A 23,308-nucleotide genomic window follows, 5' to 3' on the forward strand; every position below is an offset into this window, starting at 1 on the left:
ACATAGAAATACCATATGACCTGGCAATTTCATTTCTGGGTATATACCAAAAGAATTGAAAGCAGGATCTCAATGAGATTATTTTATACCCATGTTCAATAGCAGCATTATTCACAATAGCCAAAAGTGGAAGCAACTTGGGTGTACATCAATAGATGAATGTATAAAGGAAATGTAGTGTATACATACAATATCACTCAGCCTTAAATATTATTAAGCCTTATTATTATTCAGCCTTAAAAAGGAAGAAAATTCTGACACATGCTACATTGTGGAGGAACCTTGAGGACACTATGGCAAGTGAAACAAACCAGTCATAAAAAGACAAATACTGTATGATTCCTCTTACATGAGGTACCTAGAGTAATCAAATTCAAAGACAGTAAAATGGTGGTTTCCAGAGACTCAGGGGGTGGGGGTGGAAGGAGGGAATGTTTAATGGATATAGAGTTTCAGTTTTGCAAGACGAAAGAGTTTGGGAGATTTGATGCATAAAAATGTGAATGTACATAACATTACCGAAGTGTACACTTAGAGATGGGTAAGATAGTAAATTTTATGTTACATGTTTTTACCACAATTAAAAGATTTTTTAATTTGTAAGATATTTGTATAAAGAAATGTGATAATATATAGTGGAGTTATGTAAGTAAAATGGGTGACAACAATAGCACAAAAGCTGAGAGGGATGAAATGAAAGAATACTGTCATAAGGCTCTTACACTATATGTAAAGTAGTATAATCACCTGAAATTAGACTGTGATAAGTTAAAGATGCATACTTAAAACCTAAAGTAACCACTAAAGTAACACTACAAAGAGTTATAGCTAAATCCAACGAAGGAGACAAATGAAATTGTAAAAAGACAAGACAAAACAAAACAAAAAACTCAATCCTAAACAAAACAGAAAAAAGCAGGAAAAGGGAATAAAGAACAGATGGGACAAATAGATAACAAATACCAAAATGATATACATAAACATAATCATATCATAGCCACATTAAAGTATACCCTGTAAACACGCAGTTAAAAGCAGAGGTTAGCAGATTGGATTAAAAAAGGAAGACCCAACCATATGCTGCTTGTAAGAAACCTACTTTAAATATTAAAATATAAATAGGTTAAAAGGGTGAAGGAGGCTACACAAAACCAACACAAATCAAAATAAAGTTGAAGAGGCTAATTAATATCAGGAGATTTCAGAGCAAACCTGTTGCCAGGGATACACTTAAACACTTATGCAGGTAATAACAAAGCTAAAAAAAATATGAAGTGAAAAGTGATAGACCTGCAGTGAGAAATAGACAAACCTGCAATTATAGTCTGATTTCATTACCTCTCTCTCAATAATTGAAAGAATAAGGAGACAGAAAATCATTGAGTACATAAAAGACTTGAACAGCATAATCAACTAACTTTACCTGATTGATGTTTACAGAACATTCCCTCTAACAAAAGCAGAACATACATTCTTTGGAAATGCTCTCTGGACCATAAAACAAGTCTCAAAATTTTAAGAGGATTCAAGTCACACAAAATATGTTCTCTGACCTCCTGGAGTTAAATTAGAAATCAGTAACAGAAAAATCTCTGGAAAACCCCCAAATATGTGGAAACTAACTTCTAAATAACCCATGAGATAAAGAAGAAATCCAAAGGGAAATTAGAAGATCATTTGAACTGAATGAAAATGAAAACAATATATCAAAATTTTAAATGTGCCACTAAAGCAATTTCTATATTAGAGAAGAATGTCTGGAATTAATACTCTCAGCTTACACCTTAAGAAATTGGAGAAAGAAGAGCAAATTAAACCAAAAGTAGACAGAAGAAAGGTAATAAGAAAGATCAGAGCAGCAGCTGGTGAACTAGAAAACAGAAAATTACTCAAAAGAATTAGTTCCTTGAGAAAGTCAATAAAATTGATAAGCCTCTGGCCAAACTGATCAGGAGAAAAAGAGAAGGGACAAATTAGCAATATCAAAAATGAGATGACATCGCTACAGGTTATAAAGATAGTAAGGAAATCTTGTGAACAAGTTTATGCCAATAAATTTGACAATTTCTATGAAATGGATGAATTCCACTAGTGTGGTCATTCCATACTGATGACCAAAGCTCATTCAAGGTGAATAGATAAATTAAATAGCCCTATATCTATTAAGGAAATTGCATTTAAAACTATCCGAAAAAAGAAAACTCCAGGTACAGATGGTTTCTGGTGAGTTCTACAAAAACTTAAGGAAGAAATAATAACAATTCTATGCCAACTCCAGAAAACTGGAAAGATAGGAATACTTCCAATTTCATTCTATGAAACCAGCATCATTCTGATACCAAAACCAGACAAAAACATTACAAAACAGAAAACTACAGACCAGAATCCCTCTTGAACATAGATTTTAAAATTCTAAACAAATTTTACCAAATCATATCTAACAGTATATAAAAAAGATAGTTCATCATGACCAGGTGGCATTTATCCCAAGAATGCAGGTTGATTTAACATTCAAAAACTTAATCAGGGTTTCCCTGGTGGCGCAGTGGTTGGGAGTCCGCCTGCCGATGCAGGGGACACGGGTTCGTGCCCCGGTCCGGGAAGATCCCACATGCCGTGGAGCGGCTGGGCCCATGAGCCATGGGTGCTGAGCCTGCGCGTCCGGAGTCTGTGCTCCGCAACGGGAGAGGCCACAGCAGTGAGAGGCCCGCTTACCACAAAAAAAAAAAAAAAAAAATCAATATAATTTTCTATATTAACAGACCAAAAAAAGGAAAACCATATGATCTCAACAGATGCAGGAAAAAAACATTTACCAAAATCCAGCATATATTCCTGATTAAAAACTTTTAGCAGGGTGTCTGGGATGATATAGGGTTCAGGGACGGCAGTGTACAGGGCCTAGGGGTCAGCTGGCCAAGGGTTGGCCAACCTGCAGTATCCCTGGTCTCCAGCCCTCACCCAAGACTATCCAAGAGGACAAAGCCTCCCCAATGGCAGGCTCAGCATGTGGGAACCACCTCTCTGAGGCCTTCCTTGGGCCCTGAGCAGACGGAGGGCCTGGTTCCTGGAATGACAGTGACAAGAGTCCCTTCCCCTGGGCTGGGCCCCTCTATAGCCAGGAGCCAATGGCCCAGGACAGAGCCAAACCCTGTGAGCTGAACCAAGAGAAATACAATGCTGATGACAACATGAAGATCATCTGCCAGTGGGACAGCACCATGGGCAAGCCCAAAATTATGGAGAGATTTATCATAGATGGACATAGATTTATCATAGACAGCCACAGCAGCTGTCCATATACACCCTGACCCTGTATAAGCACATGGCCATGGTGGGCAGTATCTTACTGGTCTCATCTTTGTGGACTTTTTGGACACAGCAAGCCAGGAGCAGTTCCAGAGCACACATGCCTCCTACTGCAAGGCCCACACCTACATCGTGCTGTTTGATGTCAGAGGAAAGTCACCTACAAGAACCTGAGCACCTTGGGAAATGGGGCTTTGGGAGTTCAGGCCAGAGATCCTGTGCATCTGGTGGCCAAAAAAATTGTTGCAGACATAAAGGTGACCCCCAAAATCTTCAGTTTTGCCCAGTTCTCCCTGCTCCCCATACTTTGTCTCAACTGCTGATGGTGCCAACAGTGAAAAGCTTTCCAATGATACAGTTCAGTTGGCTGTGTCTTAGAACACCCTGTACACTTCATGGATGAGGTTTTGCAGGAGCTTGAGGACTTTGACTTGGATAGAAGGAGCAGAAGGAGGAGGATATGCCCAACTAAGAAGCAATGGGGCAGCATTGTGAGCCCATCTCAAAACTGAGAAGCCCTTCCAAGCCATCTCCCACGAACCTCCTGAAAACCCACCAATCCCATTTGCCTCCCCTACTTCATTGCCCATGATACCTGACCTTCTCACAGTTGTCCCCTCCCCTGTACTCAGGGACAGGGATGGGGATAGCACCAGCAAGTGCCCTCAACCGATGTAAGAGGTCCACATTAGACTGTAAAGCAGAATTAGAGATCATTATTATAACCTTCCCTCCATGGCCAGACAGTAAAGAGAATCAGGCAACATGCTTTGTGTGTCTCTTAGAAATTTAGGTGAGTTTTTTTTTTTTCTCCCAGAACTGACCTCAGGGTCCATTCATTGCATCTCCACCAAGGGAATGATTTCTAATCCTTGATTACCCCCATTTCCATCCCCGTGGAATTTGGGAAGCCTCCATCCTTTTTACACATGACCTACCATCCTTTATCCTTTTTAGTCTCCCAGCAAACTTTTTTAAAAATGGTTTTGAGCAGACAGCTGTTCACTCCACAGATTTTTGAGCACCTATGGTATTTCACGAGCTCTTGTAGGTACAGCCAGTACCTTGGTGAACTGTGAGGCCAAGACCACAGGCACAGATTTGCCATTAAAATCAAGTGAAAGGGCTTCCCTGGTGGCGCAGTGGTTGAGAGTCCGCCTGCCGATGCAGGGGACACGGGTTCGTGCCCCGGTCTGGGAAGATCCCACATGCCACGGAGCAGCTGGGCCCGTGAGCCATGGCCGCTGAGCCTGCACGTCTGGAGCCTGTGCTCCGCGGCGGGAGAGGCCACAACAGTGAGAGGCCCGTGTACCGCAAAAAAAAAAAAAAAAAAGTGAAAGAAGGTGTCAGATCTGGCCGTACACAAACTTTGTTGGTAAACATCAAAGGTCAGTAGGCCATTGGGTCCAAACCCATTTGGATTACAAGAACTTGACTTTTTAAAGAGGTACTGTTAAAACCCCTCTTTCATCATATGAGGCTTTCTCTCATTTTTTGAAGACTAGTATAGACATTGTGTGACTCTGTCCTTTGGTGACAGAGGCTGCAAAAGAACCATCCTGCTGCCTTTTCCGCTTCTTTCTAGTACTTGTGGCTCACTAATGTGTTTTTATGATCATCTTGTGCATTATTTCCATTGTTTTTATTTTTTTCTGTTTTTTTTTTTTTTTGTACAGTAAGGGTTGAATTACATTTTAGAAATCTCTTAGCAAAGTAGGCATAAAATGTAACTTCCTTAAACTGAAGAGGGGCATCTATGAAAAACTGACAGCTACCATCATACTTAAAGGGGAAGACTAAATGGTTTTTCCTAAGATTAGAAACGAGATTGATGTGTGCTCTTATGACTTTTGTTTCCACATTATACTTGAGGTTCTAGCCAGCACAATAAGGAAAGAGAAAAATAAAAGGTACCCATATTAGAAATGAAGAAGTAAAACTGTCATTTGCAGATGACATTATTGTCTATGAAGAAAATTTGACGGCATTTATAAAAAAGCTACTAGAAGTAACAAATGGGTTTAACAAGGTTGCAAGATATAAGATCATTATACATTTTTATAACTATTTTTTTAATATTTATTTTATTTATTTATTTGGTTGCACCAGGTCTTAGTTGCGGCTGGTGGGCTCCTTAGCTGTGGCTCATGGATTCCTTAGTTGCAGCTTGCTGGCTCCTTAGTTGTGGCATGTGGGCTCCTTAGTTGTGGCATGTGAACTCTTAGTTGCAGCATGCATGTGGGGTCTAGTTCCCTGACCAGGGATCAAACCCGGGCCCCCTGCATTGGGAGCTCAGAGTCTTAACCACTGTGGCACCTATGCTTGGGAAGTCCCAAGATCATTATACATTAATGAATTTTATTTCTATACAGGAAATGAATGGGAATTGAATTTTTTAAATACCATTTTCATTAGCATCAAACAGGAAATAACATAAACAGGAAATTCTTAGAGATCTCACAAAAGATATGTAAGATCTATACAATGAAATCTATAAAATATTGTTGAGAAAAATAAATAAAAACTAAATAAATGGAGAGATATACAGTGTTCGGGGAACCACTCAATATTGTTAAGATGTCATTTCTCTCCCAATTGTTCTGTATATTCAGTGCAATCCCAGTGTAGATCCCAGAAGGCTTTTGTTTTTAATAGAAATTGACAAGATGGACCTAAAATTAATATGGGAATGCAGAGGATCAAGAACAACCAAAAAGACATTGGAAAAGGAGAAAAAAATTGGAGTTGATTTGAGATTTGTTACAAAGCTACAGAAATCATGACAGTGTGGTATTTGCTTAATGATAGACAAATAGATACATGGTACAAAATAGTGTTCAGCCATAGATCAACATGTATATGGGCAACAGATTTTTGCCAAACGTACAAAGGCAATTCAGTGGAGGAAGGACAGCCTTTTCAACAAATGGTGCTGGGACAATTGTGTGTCATGTGAAAAAAAGAACTTTGATCCATACCTTGAACCATATGCAAAAGTAACTCAAATGGATCAGAGCCCTACATATAAAGGCCTACATATAAACTTCTAGAAAAGAAAATAGGGAGAACTTTTGTAACCTTGAGATAAGGCAAAGATTACTTAGATACAATACCAGAGCACAATCAACAAATGAAACATTGATAAACTGACTTCATCAAAATTAAAAACTCCTGCCAGAGTGAGAGAAAATATATGCAAAATGAATTATATCTCGAGTATGTAAACTACTCTCTAGGTGGCTCTGTAGCACAATGGATAGCACACTGGACTTCTAGAATATGTAAAATACTCTCAAGTCAATAATAACAACTCTAGAAAAATGGGCCAAAGATTCTAGCAGACACTTCCCCAGAGAAGATATGCAGATGGCAAATGAGTACATGAAAAGATGCTTAACATCATTAGTCATTATAGAAATACAAATTAAAACCGCAAGGAGATACCACTGCACACCTATTAGAATGGTTACAATCAAATGAAAAAGACTGGGCATACCAAGTGTTGGTGAGGATGTGGAGGAACTGGGATTTTCATACACTGCTGGTGGAAATGTAAAATGGTACACTCACTTTAGCAAACACTTTGGCAGTCTCTTAAAAAGTCACACACGCCTACCATATTAGCCAGTCTTCCCTACTTCATAGCTATTTACCCCAGCACAAGGAAAGTATAAATCCTTACAAAGACATGTATGCTGTTTGAAAAGTAAAGACTGCTGTTTTTAGCTTTATTCATTGCAGCCAAAACTGGAAAACAATACAAATGTCCCATCAACAGGGAAAAGGATAAATAAGTTGTGTTATGTCTATACAATGGGATACTACATAGCATAAGAAATGAACTATTGATACATGCAACAACATGGATTAATCTCAAGATAATTATGCTGAGTGAAAGAAAGCGTGCACAAAATAGAACATACTGTCATTCCATTTATATGAGACCCTCAAAAATACAAACTATAGTAACAGAAAGTAGTTCATGGAGGATGAAGTGAAAAGGTGGCAGGAAGAAGGGATTAAGAAGAGGCACAAGGAAATTTGGGGAGGATGATAGACTATGTTGATTGTTGTGATGGTTTCATAGTCAAGTTAAAACATCAAATTGTACACTTTATGCAGTTTAAGTCAGTTATATCTCCATAAGGCTATTTTTAAAATATTTATGTATGTATGCATGTATATGTATATATGCATGTATGTGATAGAGGGGACTCAGATTAAAAGAGACTTGAGACACATAGCAACCAAATGCAATGTTTGGACTTTGTACCCTGATTCAAGCATTCTGGAGGCAGCTGGGGGAATAGTCTGAGTGTTAGATTATGTTGATTAATTATTGTTAGTTTTGTTAGATAAGACAGTGGCACCAAACAAAAGCCCGTATCTGTTAGACATAGTTCACTTGGGGTGACTTTATGGGTGAAAGCCTACAGTGCTTGTGATGTGCTTTGAAATCCTCTAGCATAATAAAGAGGGGGGGAATAGATGAAGAATATAGGTAAATACTGATAATTGAAAGTCAATGATAAATACATTAAAGGTTCATTAAATTCCGGTTTCTTTTGTGTACTTTAAAATTCCTCCTAAAATTTTATGTTGTTTTTGTCTTATCCTCAGGATAGAATCCAAGGTCTCCTTTGTTTTAGCTCCCACCATACCCCTTCAGCCTCATCATCTGCCTCACACCACAGTTTAGGATCTGGTTATATGCAGGGTGACAATCTGTCCCAGTGTGCCTGGAACAGTCTTGGTTTGCGCCTGTTGTCCCAGTGTAATTATTAACAGGGCCCTCTGACTCTCAAAATATTCTAATTTGAGTAATACATGCTTACCCTAGTTATAGTTATATCGAACTGTAATTTCCTTCACATACCTGTGCTTCACACCTGTTTGTCTTTACTAGACTATTCCTTTGTCCAGAATCCCCCTTCCTATCCCAATGCTTTCCTTATCTAACTCCTTCCTACTCACTTTTCCGAGTCTTAGCTCAGGCATCATTTTCTCAAAGCCTTCCCTGGCAGTCCTCTGCTGCCCTATCCCACCCCACCTGCATTATTTTGCCTTCTTTGTGCTGCCACACCACCTGGGCATGCTCCGTCGTACAGCACTTGATGAAAATGTGTTTACTGGTCTACTTTCCAATTCAGTTAGCTTTTCAAGGTTAGGGGTACACTGTCTTTTCATCTTTGGGTCCTTGGTGTCTAACAGTGTTGGCAATGTCTGCAAAATGCTGGATAAATTTAGCCTTAGAGATTTTCTGACTTAACCTTCTTAGATAAATGAGAAAAACTCAAGCTTGGAAAGGTAAATGCACCTTCCTAAGATCACGGAGCATAGCAGTGGCAGAGTCAGAAGTAGAGCTCATGATTGTATCCCTTCTCCCACACAGTGATATGATAAGCAATTTTAAGGAGCTTTAGAGGTGTCTTTTCCCAAAGACAGAGCTTATATATCTAATAAGGGTCATCCTTGGAGCAGAACAGGAAAGCTGTTAGAACAGTGGCAGTAGCTCTGACATGTACAAGAACTAGATGTTGATAATGCTGTAATATTTCACATTTGTTAGATACAAAATGCAATGGTGATTATGACACCTGGCTTTTTTACTATATACACTTATTTACCAGAATGCTAAATCTGTGGGGAAAACTGCCAGTTTTTCTCTTTTTTAAATTATTTTTTTAAAATCCTCTCATATGATATGACATGGAAAGTAATGTAGGATAATAGGGACTTTATACATTTAATTATTTTAAAATAACGTCATCTAGAGTGCATCTTAAAAGTTCTCATCACAAGAAGAAAAACATTCTGTGTGGTGATAGATGTTAACTAGACTTATTGTGATCATTTCAAAACATACAACTATCAAATCATGTTGTACACCTGAAACTAATATAATGTGTATCTCAATTATACCTCAATTAAAAATTTTAATAAAATAAAGTGAGCTGAAATATCAGGGGAAAAAAAAGAACGTCCAGAGATCCTGCACTTAATGTCTGTTTTTCTTTGCAATTTTCATAGCGTCGTCTTGGAGATGCAGCCAAGAAAGCCATCAGCAAATTAACAACCAGAACAGTGAAAAAGGGTGATAAGGTACAGTAATGAAATCACTTTAACACTATAAAAACAGTAAAGTATTTTGCTTTTGATTTGGTGGGCGGGAGTATACCCTAACCATTTGTGTCTCCTTTGTTAGATTATTCTTTTTCTCCAAGCATACTATCTAAACTAGCTTCTCTTTGAAATCTTATTTTTAGTATGCCTGTCATTCAGAGACCCTCCATACAGTTCTCTAATTTTCCTGGATTTTAAAAGCTCCTGTCATAATTAGCATCACCGGACTACTTACAGTTTCCCTAGCTGTGGTGTTCAACAGTTTTCTTCTGCTAAAACCTAGCATATTTTGGGGAAGAACTCTAAGTAGCCAGGAATGTGCATTCTCTTCCTGTGCTTCGTGCGACTTTGCGTCTCTCTTCTGTGTTTTAGTTCTTCACCAGTTAGCTGGAGAACTAGAGACCCACATTCAAGGGAGTGTTGGTTAACAAGGTGCTTTCTGTACAGTGGGCTAAGCAGTTTGAAAGAAGGGCACAGTTTGTTAGGGTTGGATCTAGTGGCTTAGGGGAAATGACTCAGAGAGGTAGTGATAGAGGCCATCTATAGCTGAGATTCCTGACCCTAATTCTCCAGTCAGATCTCAAAATTAGGTCGAGCCCTGTTTCTGCTCTCTATGGACAAAACAGCAACTTAATGTGAGACCCTGTGTTCAATATATTTAAGGTTATCTAGAATGAAGAAATTGCATCTCTGAAGGTATAAAACCAAACCTGTCTTCTGCCCCAAAACCAACTCTAATTTTTTACCAGAGAGCTCTGGAAGGATAATTGCAGGTGATTCTCCATCCTCTTAAGTTTTACCACTTTCTTGACTTTACTCATTTTTATTCCCACTGCCTTGACACCCCACATCTAGTTTTCCTTGACACAGCTCCAGAAGATAGAAACATTTTCAGTGAACTTCATGGTATACTAAAGAAAGAAAAAAGTAAAAACACTTGCAGAAAATATAAGCAGCATCACAACAGCTGTACTTTAACCCCAGAGGAGTGGTCACCAATATAAATGCTTTTTTGACCTGGTAACCTTCAGCTGCCACATTAATTTGAACTTCCCTGGAGCTCATCCAACCTACCCATCCTACTTTGTCCCCCCATGCTAATACAAAACCATCTTTCCTTATTAAAACCAACACTTTTTTAAAGTTTGTACCTCCTAGACCTGTCAAGAGTTACCCTACTGAGTTTCAGTCCACGCGGCAGTGACACAGCAAATAGTGTTGCCTTTCCTGGTAGTGCTCTGTTTAATGACAAGGCACGGAAACCCTTCCCCAATCCAGAGGAGGAAGGAGATCAATTACCCTGGGTGACCAAAAACCTGGCTGACTCTTCCTGACCCTTGATAAAGACCTAGTATAGAGTTGAGTCCATGACTGTTCTCTACCCCAAATCTATGACCAGATGCACAGCTCCTATCCTTGGGGTGAGTCTTTTGGGGGCTCAACCATCTTTTCTGCCTGTACTTAACTGTGTGGTCATACTTAACTGTGTGGTCAGATGAGTGTCCTGATGAGGAAAACCTACTCAGACCAGTATAGTGATGCTGCACTAGATGGTCCAAGGTGATAGCTGATTTGAATCTTAAAAAAAAATTAGTATTCTGATTTCTAAGACGTTTCACAAAAAGAATTAGTATTAATTGTTACACCATAGTTTAAAAACAAAATAGACTGGCTTAGTTACAATTTGGGTCAATACAGTTAAGCAAATAGAAACGTTACTTTTTTTTTTTATAACCTTTCACTTTATAATCACCTGTTTACCACAGTTGCCACAGGAAAAATCTTAGCTGGATCGTATCTTCTCCATTTAGGTACTTATAGCTTTGGCGTATAACTTTCATTGCTGTGCTTTTCATTTCAGGAAACAGACCCAGACTTTGATCATTGTGCAGTCTGCATAGAAAGCTATAAACAGAATGATGTTGTCCGGATTCTCCCCTGCAAGTATGTCAAATTTCTTCATTTAAAATAGAATGATACTGGGCTTCCCTGGTGGCGCAGTGGTTGAGAGTCAGCCTGCGATGGAGGGGACACGGGTTCGTGCCCCAGTCTGGGAGGATCCCACATGCTGCAGAGAGGCTGGGCCCGTGGGCCATGGCCACTGGGCCTGTGCGTCCGGAGCCTGTGCTCCGCAACGGGAGAGGCCGCAGCGGTGAGAGGCCCACGTACCGCAAAAAAAAAAAAAAAAAAGAATATAATGATACTAATGTGATTTGTACATCTCCCTTTCAGAGTGGGTATCCACTTGCTTTTGAGAGCCACCTTACCCACGGCTTTTCTGGTAGGCAGAGGCCCAGCTGCACACTGCACATAGTGGTGAGCCATGTGCCTCAGCAAGAACTGATTGCAAAGCCTTTTCTAGTTACGAGAAACACAGGGGCACAACCTCCACAGGTTGTGTGGAGGCACATCAGTAGCCTAAAAACATTAAGGTCAAGAATTTTTATTTCTGTAACTTCTGTGGTTTTCAGAACTAGCCACTGTTCCTCTCCTTCTTAAATCAGAGTACACCACTAGACTCTCTGATAAAGCCTCAGCAGTGTTCACTTGGTGCTGGGTACCAGAACTCTAGGACTTGGATTAAATCTTTTTTTGAGCCTTGGCTGTGTAAAGTGGGGAGGACTGGTATGTGCTGTGTGCCTGCCCCACGTCAGGTACTCTGCTGTGTGCTGTTTACATCTACTCTCTCCCCATTGTCCAGTAAGGGATGGCGAAGTCAATAGTAGAGCTGCCAGGGTCACACAAGTCAGAAATGGCAGAGCCAATTTAAAGGTGTGCCTCTGTATTATTTCTGCTCTTTATGTAGGGCCACATGCCTCCCTCCAAAAGGAGGATGTTCACCTATACTCTGGTGCCCTTAAAAGAGTGTGTGGATTTCTACCATGGTGCTATGCCAAGCTAGGGAGTATGAGACACTAAGATACACAATTCTGAGCATTGACTGGAAAAATATGAGGTCACCTACTGAGGAGCCTAAAATCAAAAGACTTTTCCTTCTCCCTTCTCTTTTAAAAGACATCCACATAACTCCTACCTTCTAATTATATGGAACATGTGAATGAATAGAATAATTAGTAGTAGTTGTCTCCATGAGGCTACTGGTGTTAGTTTACTTATTCACAAAGTTATATATTTTGAGCCTAGAAAGATCTGGTTTTTTTAAATCAAAACTTAAGAATAATTCCATATACTGAAACAGAAAACGAAGATTCAGGAAGTCAAATCATTTAGTTTACATATAAAGGGAAATCTGTAAAACTAAATTTAACCTGTGCTATAGAAAATTAAACTATGTAATTACAGTTTTTCCAGTATAAAAACATGAGGCTAAAGGAAATACACATACAAATACAGTTGACCCTGTACAACTCGGGTTTGAACTGCACTGGTTCACCTATTTCAATAGTAAATACTGCAGTACTACATGATCAGCAATTGGTTGAATGTGCAGAACTGCGGATACGGAGGGCTGACTGTAAAGTTATATGTGGATTATCAGCTGCATGGGGGCATCAACACCTCTAACCCCACCCCACCCCTAGGTTGTTCAAAGGTCAACTATGCAAATCAGGGGAAAGATTAGTATGATACATTATAAAGCATAATCAGCTCTTACTTGCTTTTAAAAATTGTTTTTACCTGCACAGATTTCTTTTGACACTGGAATAGCCAGGAAGAAGCCAAGTCTTTCAAAATTCTCTGTCTTCTTATCTCAGTCCAGGGGCCCTTGGGACCATCTGAGACCTAAGAACGAAGGCTTCCAAAACCACTGATGGTTATTAATAAGGTGACACTGATTTCCTCAGGGGAGCCTCAGCTGAAAATAGATAATGCTGGGAAGTTTGCTCCATTTTCTCTCTGTCCCTCAAGCATTGACTTTTCAAGAGTTTCATTCTTATTTCTCTTTTTTTCTTCCAAAAATCAGAATCAGTGGGGAGCTTTCAGAAACAAATCCTGAGGGGAGACCCAGGCATGTTTGTTTTTATTAAGTACCTGGGTGACACTGATGCTGCAAGACCATACCATCTATTTTTTTTTTTTTACATCTTTATTGTAGTATAATTGCTTTACAATGGTGTGCTAGTTTCTGCTTTATAACAAAGTGAATCAGTTATACATATACATATGTTCCCATCTCTCTTCCCTCTTGCATCTCCCTCCCTCCCAACCCTCCCTATCCCACCCCTCTAGGTGGTCACAAAGCACCGAGCTGATCTCCCTGTGCTATGCGGCTGCTTCCCACTAGCTATCTATTTTACGTTTGGTAGTGTATATATGTCCATGCCTCTCTCTCGCTTTGTCACAGCTTACCCTTCCCCCTCCCCATATCTTCAAGTCCATTCTCTAGTAGGTCTGTGTCTTTATTCCTGTCTTACCCCTAGGTTCTTCATGACATTTTTTTTTCTTATATTCCATATATATGTGTTAGCATACGGTATTTGTCTTTCTCTTTCTGACTTACTTCACTCTGTATGACAGACTCTAGGTCCATCCACCTCATTACAAATAGCTCAATTTTGTTTCTTTTTATGGCTGAGTAATGTTCCATTGTATATATGTGCCACATCTTCTTTATCCATTCATCCGATGATGGACACTTAGGTTGTTTCCATCTCTGGACTATTGTAAGTAGAGCTGCAATGAACATTTTGGTACATGACTCTTTACGAATTATGGTTTTCTCAGGGTATATGCCCAGTAGTGGGATTGCTGGGTCATATGGTAGTTCTATTTGTAGATTTTTAAGGAACCTCCATACTGTTCTCCATAGTGCCTGTACCAATTCACATTCCCACCGCAGTGCAAGAGTGTTCCCTTTTCTCCACACCCTCACCAGCATTTATTGTTTCTATATTTTTTGATGATGACCATTCTGACTGGTGTGAGATGATATCTCATTGAAGTTTTGATTTGCATTTCTCTAATGATTAATGATGTTGAGCATTCTTTCATGTGTTTTTTGGCAGTCTGTATATCTTCTTTGGAGAAATGTCTGTTTAGGTCTTCTGCCCAGTTTTGGACTGGATTGGGCTGTTTGTTTTTTTGTTATTGAGCTGCATGAGCTGCTTGTAAATTTTGGAGATTAATCCTTTGTCAGTTGCTTCATTTGCAAATATTTTCTCCCATTCTGAGGGTTGTCTTTTGGTCTTGTTTATGGTTTCCTTTGCTGTGCAAAAGCTTTGAAGTTTCATTAGGTCCCATTTGTTTATTTTTGTTTTTATTTCCATTTCTCTGGGAGGTGGGTCAAAAAGGATCTTGCTGTGATTTATATCATAGAGTGTTCTTCCTATGTTTTCCTCTAAGAGTTTGATAGTGTCTGGCCTTACATTTAGGTCTTTAATCCATTTTGAGCTTATTTTTGTGTATGGTGTTAAGGAGTGATCTAATCTCATACTTTTACATGTACCTGTCCAGTTTTCCCAGCACCACTTATTGAAGAGGCTGTCCTTTCTCCACTGTACATTCCTGCCTCCTTTATCAAAGATAAGGTGACCATATGTGCGTGGGTTTATCTCTGGGCTTTCTATCCTGTTCCATTGATCTATATTTCTGTTTTTGTGACAGTACCATACTGTAGCTTTGTAGTATAGTCTGAAGTCAGGGAGCCTGTTTCCTCCAACTCCATTTTTCATTCTCAAGATTGCTTTGGCTATTCGGGGTCTTTTGTGTTTCTATACAAATTGTGAAATTTTTTGTTCTAGTTCTGTGAAAATGCCCGTGGTAGTTTGATAGGGATTGCACTGAAACTGTAGATTGCTTTGGGTAGTATAGTCATTGTCACAATATTGATTCTTCCAATCCAAGAACATGGTGTATCTCTCCATCTATTTGTATCATCTTTAATTTCTTTCATCAGTGTCTTATAATTTTCTGCATACAGGTCTTTTGTCTCCTTAGGTAGGTTTATTCCTAGATATTTTATTCTTTTTGTTGCAATGGTAAATGGGAGTGTTTTCTTGATTTACCTTTCAGATTTTTCATCATTGGTGTATAGGAATGCTAGAGATTTCTGTGCATTAATTTTGTATCCTGCTACTTTACCAAATTCATTGATTAGCTCTAGTAGTTTTCTGGTGGCATCTTTAGGATTCTCTATGTAAAGTATCATGTCATCTGCAAACAGTGACAGCTTTACTTCTTCTTTTCCAATTTGGATTCCTTTTATTTCCTTTTCTTCTCTGATTGCTGTGGCTAAAACTTCCAAAACTATGTTGAATAAGAGTGGGCAACCTTGTCTTGTTCCTGATCTTAGTGGAAATGCTTTCAGTTTTTCACCATTGAGGACGATGTTGGCTGTGGGGTTGTCATATATGTCCTTTATTATGTTGAGGAAAGTTCCCTCTGTGCCTACTTTCTGCAGGATTTTTATCATAAATGGGTGTTGAATTTTGTTGAAAGCTTTCTCTGCATCCATTGAGATGACCATATGGTTTTTCTCCTTCAGTTTGTTAATATGGTGTATCACGTTGATTAATTTGCATGTATTGAAGAATCCTTGCATTCCTAGAATAAACCCCACTTGATCACGGTGTATGATCCTTTTAATGTGCTATTAGATTCTGTTGGCTAGTATTTTACTGAGGAATTTTGCATCTATGTTCATCAGTTATATGGCCCTGTAGTTTTCTTTCTTTATGACATCCTTGTCTGGTTTTGGTATCAGGGTGATGGTGGCCTCGTAGAATGAGTTTGGGAGCGTTCCTCCCTCTGCTATATTTTGGAAGAGTTTAAGAAGGATAGGTGTTAGCTCTTCTCTAAATGTTTGATAGAATTCGCCTGTGAAGCCATCTGGTCCTGGGCTTTTGTTTGTTGGAAGATTTTAAATCACAGTTTCAATTTCAGTGCTTGTGATTGGTCTGTTCATATTTTCTATTTCTTCTTGATTCAGTCTTGGCAGGTTGGGCTTTTCTAAGCATTTGTCCATTTCTTCCAGGTTGTCCATTTTATTGGCATAGAGTTGCTTGTAGTAATCTCTCATGATCTTCTGTATTTCTGCAGTGTCAGTTGTTACTTCTCCTTTTTCATTTCTAATTCTATTGATTTGAGTCTACTCCCTTTTTTTTTTGATGAGTCTGGCTAATGGTTTATCAATTTTGTTTATCTTCTCAAAGAACCAGCTCTTAGGGGCTTCCCTGGTGGCGCAGTGGTTGAGAGTCCGCCTGCGGATGCAGGGGACACGGGTTCGTGCCCCGGTCCGGGAAGATCCCATATGCCATGGAGCAGCTGGGCCTGTGAGCCATGGCCGCTGGGTCTGCACGTCTGGAGCCTGTGCTCCGCAACAGGAGAGGCCACAACAGTGAGAGGCCCACAGGCCGCAAAAAAAAAAAAAAAAAAAAAGAACCAGCTCTTAGTTTTATTGATATTTGCTATCATTTCCTTCATTTCTTTTTCATTTATTTCTGATCTGATCTTTATGATTTCTTTCCTTCTGCTAACTTTGGGGTTTTTTTGTTCTTCTTTCTCTAATTGCTTTAGGTGCAAGGTTAGGTTGTTTATTCGAGATGTTTCCTGTTTCTTAAGGTAGTATTGTATTACTTCCCTCTTAGAACTGCTTTTGCTGCATCTCATAGGTTTTGGGTCGTCGTGTCTCCATTGTCATTTGTTTCTAGGTATTTTTTGATTTCCTCTTTGTTTTCTTCAGTGATCACTTCGTTATTAAGTAGTGTATTTTTAGCCTCCACGTGTTTGTATTTTTTACAGATCTTTTCCTGTAATTGATATCTAGTCTCATAGCGTTGTGGTCGGAAAAGATACTTGATACAATTTCAATTTTCTTAAATTTACCAAGGCTTGATTTGTGACCCAAGATATGATCTATCCTGGAGAATGTTCCATGAGCACTTGAGAAAAATGTGTATTCTGTTGTTTTGGGATGGAATGTCCTATAAATATCAATTAAGTCCATCTTGTTTAATGTATCATTTAAAGCTTGTGTTTCCTTATTTATTTTCATTTTGGATGATCTGTCCATTGGTGAAAGTGGGGTGTTAGAGTCCCCTACTATGAATGTGTTACTGTCAATTTCCCGTTTTCTGGCTGTTAGTATTTGCCTTATGTATTGAGGTGCTCCTATGTTGGGTGCATAAATATTTACAATTGTTATATCTTCTTCTTGGATCGATCCCTTGATCATTATGTAGTGTCCTTCTTTGTCTCTTCTGATAGTCTTTATTTTAAAGTCTATTTTGTCTGATATGAGAATTGCTACTCCAGCTTTCTTTTGGTTTCCATTTTCATGGAATATCTTTTTCCATCCCCTCACTTTCAGTCTGTATGTGTCTCTAGGTCTGAAGTGGGTCTCTTGTAGACAGCATATATATGGGTCTTGCTTTTGTATCCATTCAGCCAGTCTGTGTCTTTTGGTGGGAGCATTTAATCCATTTACATTTAAGGTAATTATCAATATGTATTTTCCTGTTCCCATTTTCTTAATTGTTTTGGGTTTGTTATTGTAGGTCTTTTCCTTCTCTTGTGTTTCTTGCCTAGAAATAGTCCTTTTGCATTTGTTGTAAAGCTGGTTTGGTGATGCTGAACTCTCTCAGCTTTTGCTTGTCTGTAAAGATTTTAATTTCTCCATCAAATCTGAATGAGATCCTTGTGGGGTAGAGTAATCTTGGTTGTAGGTTTTTCTCCTTCATCACTTTAAATATGTCCTGCCAGTCCCGTCTGGCTTGCAGAGTTTCTGCTGAAAGATCAGCTGTTAACCTTATGGGGATTCCCTTGTGTGTTATTTTCCCCTTGCTGCTTTTAATATGTTTTCTTTGTATTTAATTTTTGATAGTTTGATTAATATGTGTCTTGGCGTGTTTCTCCTTGGATTTATCCTGTATGGGACTCTCTGTGCTTCCTGGACTTGATTAACTATTTCCTTTCCCATATTAGGGAAGTTTTCAACTATAATCTCTTCAAATATTTTCTCAGTCCCTTTCTTTTTCTCTTCTTCTTCTGGAACCCCTATAATTCGAATGTTGGTGCGTTTAACGTTGTCCCAGAGGTCTCTGAGACTGTCCTTAAGTTCTTTTCATTCTTTTTTCTTTATTCTGCTCTGCAGTAGTTATTTCCACTATTTTATCTTCCAGGTCACTTATCCTTTCTTCTGCCTCAGTTATTCTGCTATTGTTCCCATCTAGAGTATTTTTAATTTCATTTATTGTGTTGTTCATCGTTGCTTGTTTCATCTTTAGTTCTTCTAGGTCCTTGTTAAATGTTTCTTGCATTTTCTCTATTCTATTTCCACAATTTTGGATCATCTTTACTATCATCATTCTGAATTCTTTTTCAGGTAGACTGCCTATTTCCTCTTCATTTGTTAGGTCTGGTGGGTTTTTATCTTGCTCCTTCATCTGCTGTGTGTTTTTCTGTCTTCTCATTTTGCTTATCTTACTGTGATTGGGGTCTCTTTTTTGCAGGCTGCAGGTTTGTAGTTCCCGTTGTTTTTGGTGTCTGTCCCCAGTGGCTAAAGTTGTTTCAGACGGTTGTGTAGGCTTCCTGGTGGAGAGGACTAGTGCCTGTGTTCTGGTGGATGAGGCTGGATCTTGTCTTTCTGGTGGGCAGGTCCATGTCTGGTGGTGTGTTTTGGGGTGTCTGTGAACTTATTATGATTTTAGGCAGCCTCTCTGCTAATGGGTGGGGTTGTGTTCCTGTCTTGCTAGTTGCTTGGCATAGGGTGTCCAGCACTGTAGCTTGCTAGTCGTTGAGTGAAGCTGGGTGCTGGTGTTGAGATGGAGATCTCTGGGAGATTTTTGCCGTTTGATATGTGGAGCTGGGAGGTCTCTTGTGGACCAGTGTCCTGAAGTTGGCTCTCCCACCTCAGAGGCACAGCACTGACTCCTGGCTACAGCACCAAGGGCCTTTCATCCACACGGCTCAGAATAAAAGGGAGAAAAAGTAGAAAGAGAGAGAGAGAAAGAAAGAAAGATCGAAAGAAAGAAAGGAAGGAAGGAAGAAAGGAAGAAAGAAAGGGGAAAGAAAGGAAGGAGGGAAGGAAGGAAGAAAGAAGGAAAAGAAAGAAAGAGGAAAGAGGATAAAATAAAATCAAGTACAATAAAATAACGTTATTAAAATAAAAAATAATTATTAAGAAAAAAAAATTTTTTAAGAAAAAAGCAGACAGATAGAACCCTAGGACAAATGGTGACAGCAAAGCTATACAGACAAAATCTCACATAGAAGCATACACATACACACTCACAAAAAGAGGAAAAAGGGAAAAAATAGTAAATCTTGCTCTCAAAGTCCACCTCCTCAGTTTGGGATGATTCGTTGTCTATTCATGTATTCCACAGATGCAGGGTACATCAAGTTGATTGTGGAGCTTTAATCCGCTGCTTCTGAGGCTGCTGGGAGAGATTTCCCATTCTCTTCTTTGTTCTCACAGCTCCCGGGGCTCAGCTTTGGATTTGGCCCTGCCTCTGCATGTAGGTCGCTGGAGGGCGTCTGTTCTTCGCTCAGACAGGACGGGGTTAAAGGAGCAGCTGCTTCAGAGGCTCTGGCTCACTCAGGCTGTGGGGAGGGAGGGGTGTGGATGCGGGGCGAGCCTGCCGCAGCAGAGGCCGCTGGGATGTTACACCAGCCTGAGGCACACCGTGCATTTTCCCGGGGAAGTTGTCCCTGGATCCCGGGACCCTGGCAGTGGCGGGCTGCACAGGCTCCCCAGAAGGGAGGTGTGGATAGTGACCTGTGCTCTCACACAGGCTTCTTGGTGACTGCAGCAGCAGCCTTAGCGTCTCATGCCCGTCTCTGGGGTCCGCGCTGTTAGCCGTGGCTCGCGCCCGTCTCTGGAGCTCCTTTAAGCAGCACTCTTAATCCCCTCTCCTCACGCACCAGGAAACAAAGAGGGAAGAAAAAGTCTCTTGCCTCTTCGTCAGGTCCAGACTTTTCCCCGGACTCCTTCCCGGCTAGGGCTAGCCGTGGTGCACTAACCCCCTGCAGGCTGTATTCACGCTCTCCCAGCGCTCCGACCAAAGCCCAGCCTCAGCTCCCAGCCCCGCCCGCCCCGGCGGGTGAGCAGACAAGCCTCTCGGGCTGGTGAGTGCTGGTCGGCACGGATCCTCTGTGCGGGAATCTCTCCGCTTTGCCCTCCGCACCCCTGTTGCTGTGCTCTCTTCCGCGGCACCGCAGCTCCCCGCCTCCGCCGCTCCCCGCCTCCGCCACCCGCAGTCTCCGCCACCCGCAGTCTCCGCCACCCGCAGTCTCCGCCCGCAAAGGTGCTTCCTAGTGTATGGAAACTTTTCCTCCTTCACGGCTCCCTCCCACTGGTGCAGGTCCCGTCCCTATTCTTTTGTCTCTGTTTATTATTTTTTCTTTTGCCCTACCCAGGTACATGGGGAGTTTCTTGCCTTTTGGGAGGTCTGAGGTCTTCTGCCAGTGATCAGTAGGTGTTCTGTAGGAGTTGTTCCACGTGTAGATGTATTTCTGGTGTCCACAAATACCACCAGAAATACATCTACCCCACGTGGAACAACTCCCCCTACAGAACACCTATGATCCTGGCAGAAGACTCCAGACCCTCCAAAAGGCAAAGCCCAAACTCCCCATGCTACCTGGGCCCTAGGGGTCTCAACCTTTGTGTTTGTGGTCTGCTTTCCAGTATGAGAATTTGGCAAACTTAACAGCATTTCTGTGCACCTGTAATTAGGTCACTGCTCACTTGGTTGTCCTTTATTCCTAGATCCTTGTCTAGACTATACATGCCCACTGCCCCGACTTCCCCTTTTGCTTTGAAGCAGGTTGTAGCTTTCTCTGTTTTGCACAGCCTCCTCAGCAGAACATTTCACCTAACTGAAATGGTGACAACAGCATGATTCTCAGGTGTAGTAAAGACTAACTTTGCACATCAAGCAACATTTTGTATGACCCAAGTTGACAACTTTTGACCTAGAGCAGGGTCTCTCCACCTGGGCACTGTGGACATTTGGGACCAGATAATTCTTTGTTGGGCAGGTTGGGGTGCTGCCTGTGCATTGTGGGTTATTTAGCAGTATCTTTGGCTCCACTCACTAGGTGCCAATAGCACCCCACACACACAGTTCTGACAACCACAGATGTCTCCGGTTGAGAACCACTGACCTAGAGGATGGCTCAACACAAATACTCATCTTTACTCCATATCTTCTCCAAGCCTCTGTTTTCCAGTGGATTCCTCTCAAGTACCTTTGAATTAACTCTAGTGCCGCTACTTGCTTTTTTCCCTCTGCCTGAGATACCCTGCCCTTTCTCTTTTGTCTATAGGTCTTTAAAACTGAGCCGAGGTGTGACTCTGCTATGTCTTCCTTTAGCTCTGGCTGCCAGACAGCTCTGCTACCTCCCTGCCTCCCGTGGGGCTCCAACCAACCCTCCAGCTGGGCCGGGAGCACTGCCCAGAGCCCCTCTCTTTCCCTGGTCATTTCTCCCTACTCCTTAAGCAGCACATCCAGGTGTATTCATTCTCCTTAAACACCCTAACTCATCCCTTTATTCCTCACTCTCATCAGGTAACTTTACCATAAATCTCACAGAAAATAATGGCTGTTAGACAGCCGAAATTCTCCCAGCCTGCTGTCCCCAAGCCTTCATACGTACCTGCCTCCACACCCACCCTTGCAGCCTTCCCTCCCATTAGGATGGAGAGGACAGCCTCCTTGGTTCTAATGTGCTCTTTCAACCTAGGCCTCTGTGTGCCAACACCTTCCCTTCCTTGGGGACCTTGCTGTATTGACTATCTGCTCCCTCCAGTTTTTGTTCTTTCTGTCTCTACCCACCAGCATTTCATCATGCTCAAGCATTTTCTATCCAGTTTTTATAATTCTCTTTCAAACCCATCTCCAAAGCTGTACCACTCTACAGCTTCTCCCCTTTACAGCCAGACTCTGGAAAGCATCTGCACTCACTGTCCCTTCTTCCCCTGAGTAAGGGGAGAAGAAAAGCCCAGATACCTTTGTCTGTCCTTCCTTTTAACAAGCCTATCTCGAGACTGAACTAAGACTTTCTGTAGATAGCAAACCTCTCATGGATTGCTGGCTTTTTGCTGCATGACCTTTACTTTTTACCTTCTGTCATGTTAATTTACTGTGGACAGATGGCAGTTGGCATTGCTTTGGGACCTCATACTTGTGGCAGTTGATTACAGTTGATCATCCTTTGGATGTTAGCCAACACATCTTAGAAACTGGAAAACTGGCACTTTATTTAGGCCTCTTTTATTTACAGGTCAGCCACAAAATGTTTAGTGGTTAAAAATACTTTTCAGAAGTAGAGTTCTGCAGCTTAGATAACCATATGTCTAAGATGCCACTTCGGGAGCTAAGATGGGTCAGTGGTCTGGCTGCTGGCAGAGGCATTACCGTGATGCCCCCTCCTCAGAGGGAGGGCCTGTTTCAACATTGTCTGCTGCCAGTCCCAGTTCAGGGAAAAGAGTTCTTTCCTCTGACCTTTAATAATCCTGGATCCTTTTATATTTGCCAGGTTCTTGCACGGCACCAAGAGGATGCAGAACTGTGAAAACAACTCACCCTCAATGTAGACTCCTCACCCCACCCCCAGCCGTTGTTCTGATCACTCTAGCTTATGGTGTACGTGGGAAGTGGGAGAGTGGGAAAGCATCATATTTCAGTATTATTGGTTTGGTTCCTTTTATGTTCTATACACTTCACATTCTATATCCCAAAGTATTTCTAATAGGAATAAAGGACTTCTGTTGAAGCTCTGATACGCTTATCCTTTTCACGTTTCACTGTTCCTCAGCACTTCACCTGCTTTCCATTCCCGTACACCACTCAGCCCTAAATATGTTGGGCCCTTTTCTGCTTTTATGTGCATTTTTATTATTCAAGTATTCTATAAAAATGAGAAGGGGACTTCTTTTCAAGGTCTGGCTGGCCCCAGCTGCCGCCCTCTG

The 23,308-nt window shown here is 40.9% G+C and overlaps 1 protein-coding gene and 1 pseudogene across 2 annotated transcripts in view; both read left to right on the forward strand.

Annotated features, from left to right (window-relative positions):
* Positions 1-23,308, forward strand: part of RNF130 (ring finger protein 130) — a 133,053-nt gene that overhangs the window by 69,350 nt on the left and 40,395 nt on the right. For both annotated transcript variants that reach the window (XM_065874174.1, XM_065874175.1), the window contains exons 4-5: positions 9,340-9,411; positions 11,294-11,376. In XM_065874174.1, coding sequence (XP_065730246.1) covers positions 9,340-9,411; positions 11,294-11,376 — 155 coding nt within the window. The remainder of the gene's footprint in view (positions 1-9,339; positions 9,412-11,293; positions 11,377-23,308) is intronic.
* On the forward strand, positions 3,129-3,821 carry LOC136121662 (rab-like protein 2A pseudogene; annotated as a pseudogene).

The sequence above is a fragment of the Phocoena phocoena genome, chromosome 3, assembly GCF_963924675.1.
Source record: "Phocoena phocoena chromosome 3, mPhoPho1.1, whole genome shotgun sequence".
Lineage (NCBI taxonomy): Eukaryota > Metazoa > Chordata > Mammalia > Artiodactyla > Phocoenidae > Phocoena > Phocoena phocoena.